General features: G+C 37.7%; 1 protein-coding gene across 2 annotated transcripts in view; it reads left to right on the forward strand.

The window, feature by feature from the left end:
* Positions 1 to 24,525, forward strand: part of LOC126248059 (uncharacterized) — a 551,905-nt gene that overhangs the window by 405,569 nt on the left and 121,811 nt on the right. For both annotated transcript variants that reach the window (XM_049948697.1, XM_049948699.1), the window contains 2 exons: positions 8,187 to 8,416; positions 21,975 to 22,069. In XM_049948697.1, the coding sequence (XP_049804654.1) occupies positions 8,187 to 8,416; positions 21,975 to 22,069 (325 nt within the window). The remainder of the gene's footprint in view (positions 1 to 8,186; positions 8,417 to 21,974; positions 22,070 to 24,525) is intronic.

Consider the following 24,525-nt stretch of genomic DNA (forward strand, 5'->3'; position numbering starts at 1 on the left):
CAACTGATATTATCATTCCCCAATCCTCGAACCACGCACACTCATAAAAGCAAACAGCACTTCAACACATGCTCCATAGACTCAACACAGTGCCACTCACCAAAGAAAACTACTAAAAAGAACCTGAAATAACAGGGTGTATATGACCTGGGACAACTGGGAGATCCAGGAAAAACCCGGGAATTTTTTCATCTGGGAGGAACCTGGGAATTGTTTAGAATTCCGGGAATTTTTCATTGTTTTAGTTTTCAGTTAAATTTTTGTGATTTTGACTGGTAAGAACCAATACTCCAACAAAGGAATTACTGTATCCTGTAACTGCAGAATAATACTGCAGCAACAAAACATAAACGGGGTGGGGGGGACGAAAATAAAACTTAAGTTGCAAAGGAAATGCACCGATACAACAACAAAACAGTGCTCATACAAGCGTCTGCCAGCAGCAAAGTGTGTCAGAGGCTTTAGGAAGACTATGCAATGCTTTATAACAATAAATTGCCTCCGATGAGCGTGATATGACAGCTGTTTAAATTAGATTTGTTTAAGCAGTTGCGGGTGGGCTCTTGCACATGCACAGTTGAGTCGCATATGAGTAGTACCTTCTCCTGCTTCTGGTTTCAGAAGTGTGACTGCGTGCCACTACTTAGTATTGCCCCGATTTGGAAATATAGTAAATCTGGGGCTGATGCACAGAGCAGTCTGAGTTGTGGTGGGGAGGTGGATTGTCTCCAGGTGACCTCTGTTTACGTTCAGTGATTTTGTTGTTTCCTCTTCATTTATTGCTATCACGTTAAATGATAACAAAACGGATTTTTGTGGCCGGGAGCTATCAAATGAATTAAAATACGTTCGCATAGTTACGGAAAGCTAAAATATGTTACTAGTTTCAGATTTTATTTCCACCTTTCTGACAGTCAAGCATTAATCACCTTACAGAGCAATGAAGTTATTTTTGGCAGTTTGCTAAAGAGAATTGACTTTTATTAATCTTTTCTGCTGAGGCAGTAAATTTACTTGAAACAAAGTGTTTAATTTCACACTATTGGCTAGTTTCAACTGTTCGCTGCATTTCAAGTGCACATATGGCATTATGTCGTAATAAAGAACCAAACATACGAATGTTCATTTTAAGCTGAATTATGCATTTTAGTATGGTTCACAAAATTCCAACACTCCTGAAGTATCCTCTAATGCCTTGTTTCTTTTATGACTTATTGTGAGATCTTTTAATGTTTTACACATGCGGACATAATGGGCTTCCTGCATCATCGTAGCTGCACAAGTGCAGTGACGTCTGTTATCTGGCGCTCTCTTGCAACAGCTCAAATGAACCTATTTCTAATGGGTCGTGCGAAAATATTGTGAATTGTGGTTTGAAAAGTGTTACATTCAAAGTAGATTTCCTTTTACACAAGATGAACTCTGTGCGACAATGTACAATGAATTTCTTAAAGCACAACGCATTTGACTCTCATTTAAAAATCAACTCTCAAAGGACGACCATTTAGAAGAATTTTGAGCCCAGAAGATCAGAATTTCGAGCCCAGAAGATCAGACATTTACGTCGTTATTAAAAATTTTACCTGCACATTTGTGTGACGTATCTTAAAGTGTAAAACGTGCAAAAAAGATCAACATTACATGTGGAAGCTTAGCTTCTCTTCCAGCTTATTAATCTTCAAGACAAATATTATATAAGAATACCATGTATGTTAATTTAAACCATTAACTTTTCTTATTTGTATGTTCACGCTACTTAAGAGTGATCTTGCTATTAGCTGACTATATCACGTGTCCTATGCTGTCATAAGCTGGTGAGATCATGTGACATAAGCTATGACTGGCTTACAAAAGCGCATCACAATCCCAATTTCAATGCTTCAGAAAGTGACATGCAGTGTTTGGTGGAATTCAAATTTATACCTTCTTAATACAAAAATATGCAGCCTACATGTTGCTGCACATCAAAGGTATTTCAAAACGTGTTCTTCCCCCGTGAGTTTTGTTTTCTAAATTGCCAGGAAATTCTACATCAGTGTATAAAATCATAAACATTCAGAGGATTAATGAGTTTTACAGTGCCGAGGAAGAGTATACTGTCACTTAACACTGAAAAAGTTTATTTTCACCTGGGAGAAAGTGTATTTTTAACTGGGAAATCGGAAAAATCTGGTAATTTTTTTTTCCTTGTCCATGTATACACCCTGAATAATAATGCACAATAGTAACATAGTCACAAGGCTCAATAACAAAATGAAGAGTAAAAGAAAAGCAAAAAGCACCAAACTACAGACAACAACAATACAGAACCAAACACAAACACTCAGTACCATAACAACTACACAGAATAATCAGAAAAATAGGAAAGAAAACACAATGACATACAAACACAAACTCGCACATAAAATCACCAACATTTTCAAAACACAGGGAATAAAGATAGCATACACAACAGACAATTCTATGCAATAATACTCCCCAAAACTGACAAAAACATAGACATATATTCAGATTCAGATTCTTTAATAGTCATTCAGCATTGTTACATGCAATAGACTTCGTCAGTTCACTTAACCTATTAATTTTACAAAATAAATTTTTACATATTTAAGTTGATATTGGGCATTTCTAAAAATTCTTGTAATGAATAGAATGGATTAGTTAACAAGAAGTTATGAACATTGTCTTCAAATAATTTGTCAGGCTTGATTGACCCATTTTTAGACAATTTGTTATATATTTTAATTGCCATATACTTATGACTATTGTTAGTTTTAGCTAATCTATTTTGTGGCAACAGCAGAGAAGTACACATTCTTGTATAGTAGCCATGCCTTTCATTTGTTACACTTAAATTAGGTAGTTCAGCAAGTATGTAGTTAACACTGTCAAGAATATATAAATTAATTATTGTTAAAATTCTATATTTAATGAACAATGGTTTACAATGTGTTCTATTATCTACCTTAGCCATTACTCTGATTGCTTTCTTCTGGATCACCATAATTTCATTTATTTTTCTGCTGTTTCCCCAGAGTTTTAACCCATACCTTAAAACAGATTGAAAAAAGGCAAAGTACGCTGTCCTTACGTACTCAAATGTCACACAACACATCAGTCTCTTCAACAAATATATAACTCTTGACAACCTAACCACTATGTGATCAACATGAGAGTTCCATGTTAGACTGTTGTCAAGTACAATACCTAAAAACTTTGCCTTTTGTTTTTCTATTTTTATAGTCTTTGATAGACTGAACCACATATTCTGGGTCTTTTCCTCATTTAATAGCAGACCATTGGCATTAAACCATGATGTTGCATTTTCTTTTACCAATTTCATATCACTTACAAGGTTATCAAGTACATGGTTTATAGATAGAAAAGTTGTGTCATCTGCATACATATATGTCTTTACATCTATATTTCCTGGTAAGTCATTTATGTGTACAAGGAAAAGAAGTGGTCCCAATTTAGATCCCTGTGGCACTCCATGTTGAACCTCGAGTATGTTTGACAGATGACTTCCTAAACTCACCACCTGGTTCCTTTTATTGAGGTATGATTTGATGAGTTTTAAACTTTTATCACATATTCCATAGTACTCAAGTTTAGAGAGCAGAAGTGAGTGGTCAACACAGTCAAAAGCTTTGCTCAGATCACATAAGGTTACCTGTGCATGCGCATGGTCCTCAAATGCTGCTAGAATGTCTCTGACTAAGAGCTCTATGGCATGTATAGCTGACCTTCCTTTTCTGTAACCAAACTGTGATGCACTTAACATACCATTTAGTTCTAGGTACTCATACATCTGCTTATATATTATGCCTTCAAAGACTTTTCCTATTACTGGAATTAGCGAAATTTGTCTGTAGTTTGCAGGATCTGATTTCACACCCTTCTTAAAGACTGGAGTTACCTTGGATAGTTTGAGAGGATCAGGAAAAACCCTTCTATGAGACACAGGTTTATAGAATATGTTAATGGTGCTGCAATGTAATGTATGATTTCTTTCAATAGATTGTTTGACATATTAAAAATATGTGTACTGTATGAATTTTTCATTTCTTTGACTATTTTAAGAACTTCATGTTGGCATACCTCTTTGAAGTGTTTCAATGATGATCTGGCCCTATTATGATTTAGGTTTGCTCTCTTCAGATAATCTATACATGTTACATTGGGTTTTCTGATCAGCTTTTTGATATCATCAGCACAGCTTACAAAATATTTATTGAATGTATCTGCTGGTATTGGGACTGTCTTGTCGAAGTTTCTGACTTCACCTTTAACAGTATTAATTACTGACCAGGCTGTTTTGCATTGGTTTTTACTATTTTTTTATGAAATTTGTGTTGTATCTTAGTTTCGCCAATTGCAACTCTTTCTTATACTGTTTCTTAGTGATTTTTTCGAGATCCTTAATTTCATTAGAATTGTTTACTTTGGCAAGGCACTTCAACAGCAGTAGCTTATTTTTTAGATTCTCCAGTTCTTTGGTGTACCAAAATTTACCCTTTCTTGTTTTATGGTATTTCTTTTGAACAAGATGGGCTTTTAAAATACCTGTTAAGTAATTGTGGAATGTTTCATAAACTGCTTGGGCACTGGAATCACAGTTTTGAAATAATTTGTCCCAGTTTGTTATGCTCAGCTGGTGTGTTAGTTTTATGAGATTGTGTTTTGTTAATATTAAGGTATTAGATTTTGGTAACTTTTGTGCAGCCTTGCCCTCATCCCCTTTTATAAAATGTCTTAACTCTACTGTTAACATGGAGTGGTCTGAGAAAACAAATTCATTTACCTTGGTGGAGTACATATCACGAGCACAGTTGACAAAAGCATTATCCAAGCACGCTTGTAGTCTTGTTGGTTCTGAATTTACGTGATGGAAGTTGTGCTGCATTAGCATATTCAGTAACTTATTTACACTGGGTTTGCTACATGTTACATCAAAGCTTGAATTAAAGCCTCCCCCAATTACAGTTACATACTGTTTCCATTTCGTTATGTAGCAGAGTACACTGTTTAAATTATCTAAAAAAAAAGTTTTATCATCTGAGTCAGGGGAATGGTAGATACATACTATGATAAGTTTCATTATATCACATATGATCCCGGTAATTTCAAAGTGTTTCTCTACACATGCCCAACTAAGATCTAGTTCTCTACACTCTATGTCATTTGAAACATAGATAACAGTACCACCATTACGGTACTGAGATCTGCAAAAACTGTTTCCATATTTATAACCTTCTGGTACATAGTATTATATTTGTTCTGGTTTAAACCAATGTTCTGATAGACATAAGAAAGAATACTTAGTCTGTGGCAATGACTCCTCCAGAATTTCAACTTTATTTTCAAGACCCTGAATGTTTAAAAATAGGATGTTGTTGTGACTTATCTGCGAGTTAGCAGGCTGGTTTTTCACATTTTTATTTTCTTCTTGGCTTGAAACCATAAAAAATTATCACTGAATGACACAGATGTATTTTTCCTTTGGCTCCTCCTTAAGCATTGCTGTGTTGCTGCTCCAGTCGTTGTTGGTTCTACTACTACTGCTGCTGTTACTGCTTCTGCTGATAATGATGGTGCTGCTGCTGTTTCACTTATTTCTGGCGTTTGTTGTTCCATAACTGCTGTGCCTTTCTGTGAATTATTAACATTTGGAGTGTTCACTTGCATTAATAAAATTTCACATTTGTCTTGGAGAGGTGTAGCTTCACTGACAGCAGATTTCACATTGGATTCTACAGGATACACACACTTCCTGTCCATGAGAGGTATGACTTTTCTGTCATCACACTGCACATTTGAGATTTTATTTACAAGTTCTAAAATTTTTGTTACTATTACGTTTTTTCCAAGTACATTTAGATGGGAACCATGTGTTGTGTGAAATCTTTTCCCTAAATTGCTGATGTTCACAAATGTTACATTTTCAAACCGCTTGCAAATATTTTGCATCTCTTTATTTGCAGTTTCAATTTCTTTATTTACACAGGACCATTCTATCAAGTCGTAACGGTGTGGCACTGAAAAAACAATAACATTTGTTCCTCTCAGCTCATACAGATTTCTATTTAGCGAGATTAAGAGATCGTTTTTTTCGTTCCTAGCTATATACCAGCAAGTAGTTATATATCAACAACAGTGTAACACTTGTGATGTCAGATACATAGGACAAACAGGCAGAACATTTGATGATAGGTACAAAGAACACATGAGATCCTGAAAGTATGGGACAAACCACTCCACATTTGAAAAACACCCAAGAGAACATAATCACAAACCAACCACTAGAGAAGAAGGCATGAAAATAATTATAGTCAACAATAAAAAATACCTCCTAACCCTGCAAGAAAATTACCCCATACAGAAAACCAAACCAGAAAAGAAAATCCTATTGAATGATCAAATACACATGCCAAACAATTCATTGTTTATAGTAATTGAAAAATAATAGAATAACATTCCAAAAGAGGCTTATAATAATAATAACAATAATAATACCACCCAATACCTTTCCACTTACTTGTCCATTAATCCCTCCACAGGACATTTATATAAAAACTTAAAATCAGCTGATCACCAAAGCTTTCAACCACTCTCTGATAGCTATTACATTCATACTCAACACTCTTCAACTCAAACAGAATAACCCTCTTCCCACCCACCCACCCACCCACCCACACACACACACACACACACACACACACAGAAAGATATAAAGATATAAACATACATCAAAACAAAACTGCATCATTCTATATCCCACTGAAGATGCCTTAGAGTAAAAAAAGGTGAAACATGTCTGGGAGAAATAAATTACAGTGCAACAAGAAAAGATGGTTTTTATTTACAAAATGGATATTTAACTGTTAAAGATGACCACAGCTCAGTGGCCTTGTGCACTGTACAGCTATGCCAAAGGTAGTGTCTTGTTGGTGGTGCACTGCAAGTGATATGAATGTGTCTCTTTTAATGTTTAGACATCTGCTGGACATGTTGCATACATTCCAGTGTGTTGTCTTCCTTTATGTAGATACCACAGATTACTTGGAGTGCCATTGGTGTGTGAAAATCATCATTGATGTTCTGAGTGGCAGAAAAAGTGTTCTTCCCTAAGTCACATTCAGACCTCTTCTACACTGTTCACCACAAGCCCAATAGATGTCACCAAGATGATTATAGTTTGACAACTTCATGTTATTTGTACTCCACCAAGAATATTCTATTAGCTTTTTTAAAATGTCATTTGTTCCCCTGATTTATTCAAGAATCTGACATCTGCATCTGACAGTCATTTCAAATTTATACCTTCATAATACTAAAATATTCAGTGAACATGTTGCTGCACATCAAAGGTCTTTCAAAATGTGTTCTTCCCTCCAGAGTTTCGTTTTCTAAATTGCCAGGAAATTCTACGTCAGTATATAAAATCATAAACATTCAAAGGATTAATGAGTTTTACAGTGCTGAGGAAGAGTATACTGTCACTTAACACTGAAAAAGTGTATTTTCAACTGGGAGAAAGTGTATTTTTAACCGGGAAATCTGGGGAAAATCTGGGAATTTTTTTTCCTTGTCCACGTATACACCCTGGAAAATAATGCATAATAGTAACATAGGCACAAGGCTCAACAACAAAATGAAAAGTAAAATAAAAGCAAAAAGCACCAAACTACAGACAACAACAAAACAGAACCAAACACAAACACTCAGTACCATAACAACTACACAGAATAATCAGAAAAATACAAAAGAAAACACAATGACATACAAACACAAACTCACACATAAAATCACCAACATTTTCAAAAGACTCCCCAAAACTGACAAAAACATAGACATATACCAGAAAGTAGTTATATATCAACAACAGTGTAACACTTGTGATGTCAGATACATAGGACAAACAGGCAGAACATTTGATGATAGGTACAAAGAACACATGAGATCCTGGAAGTATGGCACAAACCACTCCATCTGACATCTCTTCTTCTCGTATATCATTATGCAACAACCAAAAGGGAAAGCTGTTTGTGTTACAGTGAATGTTCTGCATAAAAATGTTTGAGTAATGCATTTTTTAATTGTTTACCAATCATTTCTATGTTGTGTGTTTGTATTTTTTAATGTATCTGTTCATTTTGTTATTATGCTTTACTTTTTTCTTTCAGATGAATGATATTTTAACATTGCGTTCTGAAGTAAAACACCTGAGTGCAATTGCTCATCAGCTGGAACCATATGTAAAATCCCTAGCAACAGCAGAATGCATAGGACCTCAAGGAAGCACAGATCGTGTACAGCCAAGTGGCCCTGAATCTGGAACACAAGAAACATCACATCATCAACTGCAGTCTCTACTTGAACATATCAATATGTTACAGATGGATGCAGCTAACTCGTAAATATATATATTTCATTTCACCATTTCTTCCTTTTTAGATTTGTGTTATATCATGTGAGCGTTCTTTCATTAAAAGAAAAAAAAAAGAAAAAGAAAAAAGAGAGGAATAGAATAATAAGAACGGGGTCGGTCTGAAAAATATGCATGAGCATAAGAAATTATTACAATGCAGTTTGCAAAACAAAATTGGAATTCATTCTTTTATTATTGGGTGTTGTATCAAATAAACTGCTCAAAAAATTAGCACCTCATGATATATGGTTACATAGGTTTGGCTTTTTTGGAAACCTCTTCCTCAATATCCTTTTGGCCACAGGAAATCACTACATGAAGTCACCTATGTAATTGTGGCAAAAATGAAGCTAAATTCTCAGTTGAGTAGTGCTCACTGTGTCTCAAATCCATTGACATGCTTCGAAGGGTTATTTCAAGCTTATACTATATGTGCACTGTGATTGTCAGTTGATGGCAAGAAGGTTAGTCAGCAGGTAAAGTTGCTGATAGGCTTACACTGCAACGATGCTATGAAAGTTAGGTGCTGTCATTAGACATAAAACATTAAAGATTTGCCCCATAGTCGGCACCCACAGACAACAAGACCAGCTGATAACACTACTTACTAATTGTGGCTTGTATGTACCCTATGCAAAATGCAACAGAACAGCGCACTATCATTTTGGAAGCAGCTGGGAAGGCTGTGATGACCCATATAGCATACAACTTTTGCCACTTGATTAATTTGGCTTCTATGCATCCATTAACAATGTGATGAATTGGACTTCTAAGTATCCAGTAAAAATAACAATACAGACTGCTGAGCAACAAGGTTCACAACGAAGTTGGGGAAAAGGAAACCAGGATAGTAATTTTGTGTGGCTCAATGGCCTGGCACAAGTCTTTCAATCAGATTCCACTTTGGCAACTTCTGTGCCCCTGTAATCACACTGGGGAAAGAGGACCTACAGTTTCAAGTGGAATTCAAACCACATGTCATTCCTGATTAATTTTACAGCATTTAAAAGTGAAGACAGACTGAAACTTTTTCATGGTTTGAACGATCACTTTACAGTTAGACCTATGGGCCGAAAGGAAACCAGGATCATGGTATGTTTCTCTTTGCCAATAACTACCTGATGATGATCATAGAAGACTGTGGAAGCAGCCATGTACCACTGGTCCATGTTTCATACCTGCAGGCCGTCGAGTTCAGCACAGAGGTGGAGCAACCATTACCATGTACATCTACATCTGCATGTGAATACATACTCCAGAAGCTACCATATGGTGCATGGCAAAGGGTAGCTTGTACCACTACTAGTCATTTCCTCTCCTGTTCTACTCACAAGCAGAGCAAGGGAAAAGTGACTCTCTATATTTCTCTGTACAACCCCTAATTTATCATATCTTATCTTCGTTGTCCTCTTGCGAAGTGTATGTTGGCAGCAGTAGAATAGTTCTGCCATCAGATTCAGATGCTGGTTCTGTAAATTTTTTCAATAGTGTTCCACAAAAAGAGAGTTGTCTACCCTCCAGTGATTCTCATTTGAGTTTACAAATCATCTCTGCAATACTCATGTAATGATTGAATCTACTGGTAACAAGTTTAGCTGCTTGCTTCAGAATTACTTCAGTGCCATCCATTAATCCAACATGATGGGACTCCAAAACACTCTAGCAGTACTCAAGAATGGCTCGTACTAGTGTTCCATACACATTCTGCTTTACAGATGAATTACACTTCCGTAAAATTTGTCCAATAAACTGAAGTCAACCATTTACCTTCCCTAATACAATCCTTACATACTCATTCCATTTCGTGTTGCTTCGCAATGTTGCACATAGATATTTAATCGATGTGTGTGTGTCAAGCAGCACACTACTGATGCTGTATTCGAACATTATGGGATTGCTTTTCCCACTCATCTGCATTAACTTACATTTTTGTACATTTAGAGCAAGTTTCAATCTGTCACACCAACTAGAAATTTTGTCTAAGTCATATTGCGTATTGTTAGAGTCACTCAAAGATGACACCTTCCTGTACACCACAGAATCATCAGCAAACAGCCATAAAGTGTTATTCATCCTGTCCATCAGATCATTTATGTAACAATATAATCAAAAGGATCATTGCTACTCACCATCTAGTGGAGATGCTGAGACGCAGAAAGGTGCACCAAAAAGACTGTCAGAAAGGCAGCTTCAGCCAACAAGGCCTATGTCAAAAATAGACAACATACACACACGCACACACTCACACTCACGCAGGCACAACTCACACACACGTGACCACAGTCTCTGGCAGCTGGAGCCAGACTGCAAGCAGCAGCACATTATGAGAGAAGCAACCAGGTAAGGGTAAAGAGGAGGCTGGGACGGAGAGGGGTAGGTAATAGTTGGGTAGGGGTTGGGGTGGTAAAGTACTGCTGGGAGCATGCAGGGATGAGGTGGAGAGTGGGGCAGCTAGGTGTAGTCGGGAGATTAGACCGAATGGGAGTGGGGGGAAGAGGGTGGGGACTGGGTGCATTGATGGAATAGAGAGCTGTGTAGTGCTGGAATGGGAACAGGTAAGGGGCCAGATGGGTAAGAACAGTGACAAATGAAGGTTGAGGCTAGGAGGATTATGGGAGAGCTCCCACGTGTGCAATTCAGAAAAGCTGGTTTTGATGGGAAGGATTCAGATGGCACAGGCTATAAAGCAGTTATTGAAATGGGTTATGTCATGTTGGGCAGCATGCTCAGCAACAAGGTGGTCCAGTTGTTTCTTGGCCACAGTTTTTTGGTGGCCATTCATGCTTGCAGATAGCTTCTGGGTTTTCATGTCCACATAGAATGCAGCACAGTAGTTGCAGCTTAGGCTGTAGATCACATGACTGGTTCCACAGGTAGCCCTGCCTTTAATGGGATAGGTGATGTTTGTGACAGGACTGGGATAGGTGGTGATGGGAGAATTTATGGGACATGTCTTGCATCTATGTCTATGACAGGGATATGAACAATGAAGCAAGAGATTGGGAGCAGGGGTTCTGTAGGGATGGATGAGGATATTGTTCAGATCCAGTTGGTGGTGGAATACCACTGTGGGAGGAGTGGGAAGAATAGTGGGTAGGACATTTCTCATTTCATGGCATGACGAGAGGTAGTTGAAACCCTGGCGGAGAATGTAATTCAGTTGCTCCAGTCCTGGATGGCACTCAGTCACAAGGGGAATGCTCCTCTGTGGCTGGACAGTGGGGCTTTGGGAGGTGTTGCATGACCGGAAAGATAAGGCACAGGAGATCTGCTTTGTACAAGAGGAGGTGAGGAGGGTAATTACGATCTGCAAAGGCCTCAGTGAGACACTCGGCATATTTCAAGAGGGACTACTCGTTACTACAGATGCGACGGCCACGGGTGGCTAAGCTGTATGAAAGGGACTTCTTGGTATGGAACAGGTGGTAGCTCTCAGAGTGGACATATTGCTGGTGGTTGGTAAGTTTGATATGGTGAGAGGTACTGATACAGCCATCTTTGAGATGGAGGTCAATGTCGACAGAGGTGGCTTAATGGGTTGGGTAAGAGCAGGTGAAGCAAATAGGGGAGAAGGTGTTGAGGTTCTGGAGGAATATGGATAGGATGTCCTCACCCTTGATCCAGATCACAAAGATGTCATCAATGAATCTGACTAGGTGAGGGGTTTGGGATTCTGGGTGTTTAGGAAGGATTCCCCTAGATGGCCCATGAATAGGTTGGCATAGTATGGTGCCATGTGGGTGCCCATAGCTGTACCACGGGGTTGTTCATAGGTAATGTCTTCGAAGGAGAAGTATTGTTGCTGAGGATATAGTTGGTCACAGTGACTAGGAAGGAAGTGGTTGGTTTGGAATGTGTCAGGCATTGAAAAAGGTAGTGTTCAAAAGTGGTAAGGCCATGGGCTTTAAGGTGTTAGTGTAAAGAGAGGTGCCATCAATAGTGATGAGTAGGGTACCTTGTGATAAAGAGACAGGAACTGTGGAGAGTCGGTGGAGGAAATGGTTGGTATCTTTTATGTAGGAGGTTAGGTTGTGGGTAATTGACTGAAGGTGTTAATCTACAAGATCAGACATTCTCTCAGGGGGGGGGGGGGGGGGGGGGCACAGTAACCAACCACAATGGGGCATCCTGGGTGGTTGGGTTTATGGACTTTAGGAATCATGTAGAAGGTAGGAGTGCAGGGAATGTTAGGGGCAAGGAGAGATATGGACTCTGGGGAGAAGCTCTGGGATATGCCTAAGGATTTGAAGAGAGACTGGAGATCCTGCTGGATTTATGGAATGGGGCCACTGTCACATCGTTTGTAGGTGGACGAATCTGACAGGTGGCAGAGTCCTCCTACCAGGTAACACTAGTGGTTCAAAACCACAGTGGTGGAGCCTTTGTCAGCAGGTAGGATTATAACGTCAAGACCAGTTATTAGGTGGTGGATTGCGAATCTTTCTGTGGATGTAAGGTTAGTTTGCATGTTGAGGGATTTGGGGATTGATGGTGAGGCAAGGTTCGAGGTTAAGAAATTCTGGAAAGTTAACAGCACCAGCATCCTCCTTATCCCCACCCAGTTGCCTCTCTCATAATGCCCTGCTGCTCCCAGTCAGACTCTAGCTGCCAGAGACTGCGGTCATGTGTGTGAGTTGTGTTTGTGTGAGTGTGTGTATGTTGTCTACTCTTGACATAGGCCTTGTTGGTCAAAAGCTAACTTCCCAACAGTCTCTTTATTGTGCCTTTCTGTGACTCAGCACCCCATTATACAGTGAGTAGCAACTACCCTTTTCATTATATTGATAGATCATTTATGAATATAAAGAATTACAGGGGAACTATCACACTTCCCTGTGGCTCTCCTGACATTACTGTTGTCTCTGATGAACACACACCATTGAGGAAAACATGCCAGATTGTATTATTTAAGAAGCCATCACATGTTTGTATTATTTAAGAAGCCATCACATGTATGGGAAGCTCCTTAGACCCTGCTGAAAGAGCAGCCACCTGTCCACTGGCAGGGCAAATGGTCAAGGCTAGACTGCCATCCTCTACATCACTCTCTGCCTTGAGCAACGCAAACACATTACCACCTGCCACTCACCCTGTGGTGAGGGCAGACCCACTGTGTGAGATTATCATCAAGGTGCCTCAGCAGCAGAGCCCATGGGTGAAACAAGCAACACCTGAGGTTTCCCATGTGACGTGCCAGATTCTGCATGACTGCTATACCCCAAGGCACCAGCCTGAAGATGGCTGACCATGACCAGAACCATCTTGAGCTCCTCCTGCACCCACACACAGCGCACACTCATATTATCCACACTAGCACTACTAGTTTAAGAAATAACTATAACAACACACAGACGAAGCTAAGTATGTAACTTACTATCCTCCTGATGTGTCACGAACTGAGGCTGTGCCTTACTGAGGTGTGTAGCTGGCTGTTCAAAAGAAATAACTGTGCTACATACTACATGAATCTAGACTTTACAGTTATTAAAATTCAATATTACACCTCTCAAATAGAGAAACAGCTGAGATTACGCCTCTTAAATACAAAAACATGCAAGGAATTTATGAATTAAATTACAAAGAAAAGCCCAGAAAAAGCTAATTATGTAACTTGCTGCGCTACTAGTCCATCACAGGCAGCAGCTGGTAGCTGACTAAGTTGAGATGAATGATCGCTGGCCATGCCAAACAAACAAATTTCAACTATGCAACAAAATGGGTGAATCTACACTATACAGTTACTAAAACATGAGAATACACCTCTTAACTACAAAAACACACAAGTAATTTAAGGATCAGACTATAAAAAGCTCAGAAAAAGATAAATATGTAAGTTGCTGCTCTGCTGTGCAAGTGTTGGATTCCTCTCTCCATTATCACAGCAATTAGATAGCTGAATAGTGCTGAGACATGTTCCTTCAACCTATTGTTCAGCCCTACAGTCAACATTTCAGTTCTGGGTTCATCTTTCAAGATGGTACCTCAAGTATTTCACACCCAATTCGTGGACAGCTTTCCTCCAGGAGGTAGAAAGTAACCAAAGGGAATGAATGCCCTGTGGTATCTGCTGACTCGAACCTGTTTGAGCGTGCTTGGAACATTTGAAACATACAGTGTGTCACTGCAGGAATCCTTTTCTTACACTTGCTGTTGGGGGAGTTGCCATTGAATAATGAGATGGGCTCAAGCAGCAGTGTCTCAACTACCTTGTGGACAGGACACTGAGGAGGATTCGAACATGTCACAATCCATAGGATGGAGCAATACAATTTTGAACATTACTCAGCAACAGATTTTTATTTTCCAGATGTAAAAATATGTGCCCTTTCAAATAAAAAATCTCCATCTGAACAGGCCTCATAAGGCACAACAGTGACCACAGCTTGTGGTCTAGTGGCTACCATTGCTTCCTCTTGATCACGGGGTCCCAGGCTTCATTCCTGGTGAGGTCGGGGATTTTCTCTGCCTGGGGACTGGGTGTTTGTGTTGTCCTCATCATTTCATCATCAGTCAGGTAAGTGGTGAGACTTGACAGTGCAAAGATGGGATATTGTACAGATGTTGATAACCGTGCAGTTGAGCACCCCGCAAACCAAATATCGTCACAAGGCATAATAGTGCTGACTGCCTGCTGTGTCATCCTGAGCCCAAAGGCTTCATTGGGGGAGGATATGGAGGGTGTGGAGTCAGCACACCACTCTCCTCTCCATTGTCAGTTTTTGTCACCTGGTGCCACTACTTCTCAGTGAAGTAGCTCCTGAGTTGGCCTCACAAGGTCTGAGTGCACCCTGCTTGCCAACAGTGCACTGCAGGTCCAGACAGTCACCCTCAAAGTGTTAGCCATGCCTGACAGTGCACTTTCAAATACATTTCCTTAATTTTGGGGTTATTATTTTGCTTTTATTTCACATTAGAGTTACTTTTATGGTTTCAAGGCTCATTCTTTAGCTAAGAAACACACATTTATAGATATACATGTTGTGCAAACCTTTTTTGTGCAGCTTATATTCTCAAATATGTCTCACAAAAATTGAGCTAGTTGATATAGTTATGTATATCAGTTTGGATTTTATTTCCATCAGTCAATGAACACCTCAATACTCACAATGCCAGCTGATTTTTTTAAAGCAATCTGGCAGCTAAATGTACTTGACATACTTTTTTAGTTTTGATTTCTTTTATATCAGCACATTTTAAACAAATTTTGTGTGTTTAGGAGTGAGGCAGTGGATGAATGTGAATGGGATCAGCAGTCTGATTGGATGTTGGGTTTTATATGTTTCCATCACAGGTGTTTCAACCACATAGGTTCAGAATATATTGGAAGGGGCAGTAATAATAATGGTTCTGACAACAAGTTGTGTCTTAGCAACACTTTTAAAGAGGCAGAGCTACTTTTGTAAAGAGGCAGAGCTCTCAATTTTCAGCTTTTTTCACAACTGTGGGTGCTCTTTCAAAATTCCACTATATCCTGCCATTTTGACATTTAGTTTGCCAGCTGCAGCACAAAAATATATGACTAATAACAAACTTGTATTTACAAGCAAGTCTTCATTCTTATGGCACTTGGAAAATGGAAATACTAGGTTCATCTAAAAAGTAATAAAAAAAAGATCTGAAAACAGTTGCCAGGAAATGTTTATTGGAAGAGATATAGATATCTCTGGACTTCTTTCAAAATAACTGTCACAAGAATTGAGAAGTTAGGTGGGTTGTTGTGGGGCTATAAAAAGTGATATCTTGAACATTTTTCATCAAGGGATCTAAAATGAGGAATGAAGCATGTATTGCACTATGAGGTTTTTGAATTCTTATCTGTTTGGTAGCTCCTCTTCCATCCATTGGTGGTTGTCACCACAGGGAAGTATGTAAATACATAGCTAGTCCACTTGAGTCACTCTATAGCTGCATCCTTACAATGCTTTCATTGCTCTCTGTATGTATGTATCTGCAGATCTTTAACTGATTTTAAAACAATCTGTCTTCATGAAGAGTAATTACATATTCTGATATGCATTTATGTTATGGACAATCTCACAGGAATACCAGAGCAACAGATTGGCTGTACATGGAATTATACGTAAACAAACAACTTCCTAGTGAACCAACATTTACTAATGTTGATCACCCACTAAGGGCAACAGGAACTATCTCAGATGACAGAAATTAGGCAGGTGCATGAAGCAGGTTACAGGCCCTTGATTTTGAAGAAATTCTTTTGGAACATGTTTCTTCCAAACAAAGAATCAACACATGTGATTTCCTGATTTCCTGTGCAATGTATGTCAGTTGCATGAGTGTTGGCAGTTCCCACACAGTGACCATCTACACCTAGTTCCTGATCAACCAGATTAATAATGAGTCATGTTTTATGACAGAGACTACTGTTTTACACCTGCAATAGCCATTTATGGGCACTGTATATCCACACACTAAATGCTTGAGAAAATATGAGATACTCAACAAATGTTTGGGCTCAGATTGTTGGAGGCCACCCTGTTGAACCTCATGTCTCACCACATTGTGATGTGTCTGTAGAATGTCTTGCCCAAAGTTCTCAAAGATTATCCATTGCAAATGGACATTAGTAGTCATACCAATGTGATGGTGCTGTAGCACAATTCGATCATCTTACCTGAGCATCTCTTACAGACATCTTCACACAGAGTAAATGGAAGGGGATGCCAAATCCTTTGGCGTGTATGTTCTCTTGATCTCACCCTTCTCTTCTGTTGGCAATGGGAGGATTGGATATGGAAAGGGCATTCTGTACTCAGCACTGATAAAAAAAAAGTAGATGAGCTTACTGAGTGCAATTTAGTAGAATCTGGTACAATGCAGAGGCAGCATGGAATTTTATAAAGGACAAGACAAAACATGGCTCAACATTGAAGAATCTCTACTGAAGTTGGTGGTTGTCATTTTGAATATTTATTGTAAAGTATTTTGGCTTCTCAAAGCTGTAATGACACAAATTTGGTTTTTTATTTGACCGTAATTGTCCATGAAGCTGTCAAAATTACTCTCTCTCTCTCTCTCTCTCTCTCTCTCTCTCTCTCTCTCTCTCTCTCTCTCTTTTTTTTTTTTTTTTTTTTTTTTTTTTTTCCCCCCTACTGAATATCAAAATAAAGATTTATCACAAGAACAGAAAACAAACATCATTCTCAGAGTGCTATATAAAATTATGCCCCAATTTCTTTAATTTTTTTCTGCACACAATAGCACCCCTTGCACATGATGTTATTAGAACATGAAGTGTGTAGTGCTGTGGCATTTTGCAATAGGTTTGAATGAAATATTTTTCAAATATCAATATTATTTACACAGGTTCATCATACTTTTTTTATGAGAACTGTTACTTGTTGACGACTATAAAGCTTTGAGTAGATTTGCCTTTTATAATGACAAATATTAAGGACATCATCTCAGCTTATGGCTGATGATATTATTGAAGATAAAAGATGTAGAAGCAGATTTGATATTTTTTACACAGAGTCGTTGTTTCCAACACCATCATTGTTTTTGCAAATGGTTGCTAAGAAGGTGACTCTGTTAGTGAAGATTATCTTTATGTTTGATTTTATGAACAAAATGAAGTTATTCATTTTAACAAGGCAGATGTTTTCAGTCTAAATTTCTTGAAATATTTAATAGCTACAGATCATCACTCATCAAAAATATGAATATTGTTACTCACTGAAAAGTAGAAGCATTGCATTGTCAATAGGCACACACAAAAGAAAGAAAACTTGCTGGCTTTCAGAGTCATCCTTTGACAAGCTAGAGGAAAACACACACACAGAGATATATATGTGTGTTTGTTTGTTTTTCCTCTAGCCCGTCAAAGGATAACTCCAAAAGCTAGCAAGTTTTCTTTCTTTTGTGTGTGCCTTTCGACAACTCAATACTTCTGCTTTTTGGTGAGCGGTCTCCTTCAATCTTAAATGAATTACATTCTCCAAGAACTTTCCTACAGCATGAATATTATTATTTTCATTTGTGAATGGACTGCTTTGTCCATGAAATCTAGTGAATAGAAATAAGAAAGTACTTTGGACAAGAAGTTGGGGAATAAGTCAATATATTGCAACATATTCTGAGATAATGTTGTGCCAGGAACAGTTTGAAGCTAAGCTCCTTAGCATAGACATAGCAGTTACCCACATAACTAATAAGACAGATATTTCTTAAACTACTGAATCTCTAGGAGTTTTTGTTAACTGTGGTAGTTTTGACCTTATTTTTAGTAATAGTAGTACAATAATGCAGCAGCACTGTTTGCCAGAATGTGTGATGAGACAAGCCAGTGTTACCATAGAATTTGATCAGCCACAGTGTGATTTGCATTGAAATCACATAAAGTTCAGTTTCAAAATCATGGAGCCACATTAAAACAAAAGAAGATATTTTAAGAATATCAGGGGAAATTTATCTACAAATAAAGTGAAAGCAGTCTCTATTATTACCCTTTACTCACAGACTCTTAGAAGTCTAGGCAGCAGTAGCTCAACATCAGAAAAGATGTAACATGATAGGCACTTCAGTAGCACCATTTTTTAACCCTCTGTCACTCATGCAGATGACACTCATCATCCACATGACTTTCCCACTCAATTTTGTCTGACAGGACAGGATTAAGATCGCACCATTTTCAGTACCTTTCTGTTAACTCTCCAGCAGTTAGCTCCAATCACTGTTGGCTTTCAGTTACGAAAGATACATTGTTTATGAAACATTATTATAGTCTGGAGGACACCAGTAATCCGCGTGAGCTCTGCTGCCACAATCTGAAACAAAGTAAGTCTGTATTACTTTATTGCTTTCCAAGATTCAATCGATCTTTAATGTGCGTAAATTTGGGCTTATTGAAACTGACTGCAGTTACCTTCCATGTTACCTAGTATTCTCTTTATTTTTAGATTGTGGAAGAAATGTCAAAAGCAAAAAAAACCTCGGACAGAGTTTAGTAGATATCCTAATGTATGGTTGGAATGGTTCAATGAGCTGGGTGATGAAGATGCTCACAGTGATAGCACTGACTCAGAGGCTGAGGACTGTCTTCATGAAAGAGGTCATGATTCAGTAACAGAACAAGAAGTACCAGAGAATGATGAATATGAATCACAGAAAGAAGTAACTCAAGAGGTTGCATTTCTTTTAGGGAAAGGTGGAATAACTAAACAGAGGAAAAATAAATATCCTACCATTGTTAGAAGCAGATCTTGTAATATTATTATGCATTTGCCTTTACCAAAAAGTCAAGCTCATATAAAAAAAGACAGAAATAGAAATTCTGAATTTTTTCTTGGACGAAAACATAATAAGCATTATCACAACATGCACTAATATATCCATCAGTGAAGTTCATGGTAACTTCTCTAGGGAAAGAGATGCGATAGAGATCAGAGCTTTCATTGGTTTGTTATATCTGTGTGGATCTTTGAGATGTTCTAGGAAGAGTATATCGAAATTGTGGGATAACTTAAAGGGAAACGGATTTGAATCATGTTATTTATGCATAAGTGAAAACCGATTCAGGTTTCTGTTGAGATGTCTTAGGTTTGATAATATCCTTGATAGAGGTGTTCGCAGAGAGACTGACAAGTTGGCTCCTATCAGAGAGGTACTTGAACCTTTCACGAACAATTGCCAAAAATATTTTTCACCTAGTGAATATCTTACTGTTGACAAACAGCTTTTGGGATTTAGAGGAAACTGTCCATTCCATTCACGCAATATATCCTTAGCAAACCAGTGAAGTATGGGTTAAAAGCGTTTGCTTTGGTTGAAGTAAAAACAGCTTACACTTTGAATTTAGAACCATACGTCGGTAAGCAACTAGAGGGACCATGTAATGCCACTAATTCAGCTGAAGATATTGTTCTTCGAATGGTCGAACTGTTTAAAACGATAGAATATATTATACTGTGTATGAATACTAAATGTATTATATTTAGATTTAATAAAAAATCATAAAATCAGTCATTAAGGCCATTCAAAGTATACAAATAGACCACTTGCTTCTTGGATGACACCTGTCATCCGTGTAAGTGAGCATGTCACGAATTTTCACGTGAGTAAAGGAGGGTTGATTGTGAATAGAATTGAAAAGCACCAATACAAGAGTATACCACACACTGCTCTTTTAAGGCAATATTACTCAAAATGTAAATATATTAAAGATATAAAATTCTTCTACAAGTTAAAATTGCATTCCAGATTGGGTCTCAAAACCCGATCCCAACTTCTCATCAACTGAACTATCCAGGCATGCTTCTGAGCTGTCCAGCCACATTTCATGACCTGTCACACAACTTCAGGCTGACAGTATCCATCTCGTACTTTCCAAATTCCTCAGAACACCTTATTCCCACATAACTTGCTTAGCACTGCTGGTGGAAAGGATATGGTAGGGAATGATTTAACCACAATTGAAGAGCTTATTTCCAGATGAAGTTTTCACTTCACAGTGGAGTGTAGACTGTTACAAAACTCCCTGATAGATTAAAATTGTGTGCTTCCAGTCCATAAGGCAAAATATTAAAATTCTGTGGCTAAGTCATTCTTCACCAATCGATGCTTCCAGGAGAGGTAGATCATCAAGAAAAATGGCAGAGTTTCTGTTGAATTTGGAAATGAGATAAGATGTATTGGCAGGTAGAGGTTGTGTGACATGCCTATATAGGTCATTCGGTAAAACAGTTGGGTGCAAAATATGTGAGTATGGTTCAGAGTCCCAGTCCATTGTTGTCATCCCTCAGGCAGTTTTATAACAGCACACTGTTAAATGTAAGTGTAAAACATAGATGTAGAGGTAGAAGATTCATTCTGTATTGTCAAGGTACTTCTTGCTTAAATATATGCAGTGCATACAGAATACAAGGTAAAAATAATATGCCAGATGTAAACTAAAAACCTAAATACAGCTATATCAAGATGGCATTTCAGGTCTCTTAGGAGTTAACAGAACATATTACATTCTCATACATGAATGATATGGTTATTACCATTACTGTTCTCAACATTTGCTTGACATTTTATTGTGGATTTATAAACTTTGTATATCACTTCCTTCCACACTCTTACATCTCACATACACCAACAGAATGGCACAATGTATATAAATAAATGAATACATTCATGGAACAGATTCTTATGAAGACCCTCTGGTACTGAATTTTAATATGTATGCAACTTGATTGTATTGACACATCTGTCTTATAATTTTGCACATGGTTCACTTACAAGTCAATGTTGAGCATATGAATTTATTTGGTCTATCAAAGTAAGGATAAACTAAGCTACATTACAAGTAAACCTGTGTGAGCATCCATTTTATTTAGAGGCCGGTTCACTGCCTCATATCTAATGTTCATCATTTGTATTTTTTCTGCAGTTTAATGAATATATTGTTACATAATCTTGTTATTCATTGTTTTTTTGTCAATCTTTCACTTGATTCATTCAGGCTTCCTTATTTGGAAATTCACATTGTAATATCAAATGTGTAGCCCATCCTCTGATTAGCTATTACCTGTTTCAGATACAGAATCAATGGCAGTCAGAAAGCTGAATGTCGGGTCCATTCAGGGCAAGCAATGACATCTCCCACATCAGAAAATATTGTGTACATGAAAGGTATGTAGTATATAAATTAATGTTCATTTTCATATTGCAGATTTTACTCTAACATGTAAAATACAATTTTATTTAATGTTAGAGACTTTTTTCTGATTTGGTTTAGAGAAAACTATGTGTTTATTGTTAATATCATTGTCTAAGATGTTGTGATAAGACTGGCAAAAAATTAAGGTAAAACACCATATTTTAGCTGGTTTATGGCCTACATACATGTTCTCCACTACTCACAGTCTCATGCTAAGTAAACCAGGCTCTACATTTTCTCTGCGTGGGTGGTATCTGATGAATCACATTTCTATAGGTACAGCTGCCATTGTGTGAGGCATTTGTGGCATTATGAAGAGATATATGTATCACGCAAATAATAATGAAATTTAATAAAGCTTCACTGGAAGGTTGGGGTATTCTGCTTCATTAATGTGTAATGTTTTCCCCATTTCTTAAGTGCTCTATGGCACCAAGTATGACAGTATCTCATTACTTCACCGCCCATTGTTTTATATCCTCAAAAGCCTTGTTGTGTTACTCTTTTCATTTCCAGACAAACTAGTTTTTTAGTAGCATAGGTAGGTAGTGCTATTTAATAACTGGTCCTTCACAGCCTCCCTCTAGAGTTCACACTGACTGAGAAATCCTCTCAGCTACTTTTTGCATCTAAAAACAAGGAAATTTCTGATATTCTTTAACTTGGTTTAAACCCATCATCACACACAATGTACCTGCATAAGTCTAGCCTATTCTTTCTTTCTGGTTTTGGACTTTTTTCCATTGACCATAATTCTAGCACTTCCTCTAGGGTGTCTACAAGCTCCTCCCATGGTGACATTGCTATCAGTATCAGTATGTCATGCACAAAGACTGCTTTTCCAACAACTTCTTTCCCTAGAACTTTTTTGCCTAGCATGTGAATGAATTCACACACAGACACATTCAGACAATACTGCAGAACTTGATACTGACAGCTGCTTCTCCAATGCTGTTGTTGTGGTCTTTAGTTTGAAAACTGAGTTGATGCACCTCTCTATGCTAGTGTATGTTGGGCAAGCCTCTTCATCTCTGTGTAAGTACCGCAACCTACATCCAATTGAGCCTGCATGCTGTATTCAAGCCTTGGTTTCCCTCTACAATTTTTATTCCCATACTTCCTTCCATAAGCCAATTGACAATTCCATGATACCTCAGGATATGTCCTATCAACCAATCTCTTCATTTAGTTAAACTGTACCATACATTTCTTTTTAATCCAATTCTATTTGGAATTTGTTATTTTATCTACCCATTTAATATTCAGTGTTCTACTATACCATAATATTGAAAAAGCTTCTATTCTCTTCTTGTCTGAATTGCTTATCATCTGTGTTTCACTTACATACAAGGCTATGCTCTGGACAAATACCTTCCCACCATTTAAATTGACATTAGATTTTAAGAAATTCCCAGAGCCATTTCTACCATTAGGCAAGACTTGGTGGGCAACTAGGGCAGCAAAATTTTAGGTGTGGTATAGGATGGCAAAAATTAATTTCAGATCAAACAGAAAAAAAATGAGCAAGTGAGAAGAAAAAATGAAAAAGAGGAAAAATTAAGACATTGAATTGTTTTCAAAGTCAGACAGAACAGTTACATAATGAGTTTTTACTTACTTTTACAAAAGTAAACACATTCCTGTACCTAATTTGAAACTAAATCAGTGGCCATTGAATATGAAACAGAAACAAACATGACTGATTCATCTCTGTCGAATAAGTAATTGATGCTAGATTTGGTTGATCTGGTATATTCAATTGAGTTCTAGTTTAAAATGTTCAGCAGAATCTTCCTGTTCCAAAAATTGATGACAAAAAATAAGAAACATAAAGAAATAAGCATTTGTTGTCCTCAATTACTGTTAAAGGAATTGAGAACAAAACATGATAATTGAGGACTATCCCCAGGTTAATGATTAAAAGTATAATAGGAAATTTGCATTGTTGTGCCATTGGATGCTGGTGGCAATGGCCCTGGAAATTCCCCTTTTTTCAGAAATGCTTTCCTTGCTATTGCCAGTCAGCATTTTATACCCACTCTACTTCAGCAATCATCGGTTATTTTACTCCCCAAATAGCAAAACTCATCTATTACTTTTAGTTTCTTGTTTCCTAATCTAATTTCTTCAGCATTGCCTGATTTAATTCAACTGCATTACATTGCCCCAATTAAGTTTTGTTGATGTTCATCTTATAATCTCTGGCTGCTCCATTCAGTTGTTCTTCCAAATACTTTGGCATCTCTGACAGAATTACGATGTCATCAGTAAACATTGAAATTTTTATTTCTTCTCCATGTACTTTCTCTTTCCAAATTTCTCCTTTGTTTTCTTTACTGCTTCCTCAATGTACAGATATTGTGCCTATGCCATTGAATAACATCAGAGGTAATCCACAACCCTGTCCCACTCCCTTCCCATCTACTGT

Source organism: Schistocerca nitens, chromosome 3 (genome assembly GCF_023898315.1).
Source record: "Schistocerca nitens isolate TAMUIC-IGC-003100 chromosome 3, iqSchNite1.1, whole genome shotgun sequence".
In the NCBI taxonomy this organism is placed as follows: Eukaryota; Metazoa; Arthropoda; class Insecta; order Orthoptera; family Acrididae; genus Schistocerca; species Schistocerca nitens.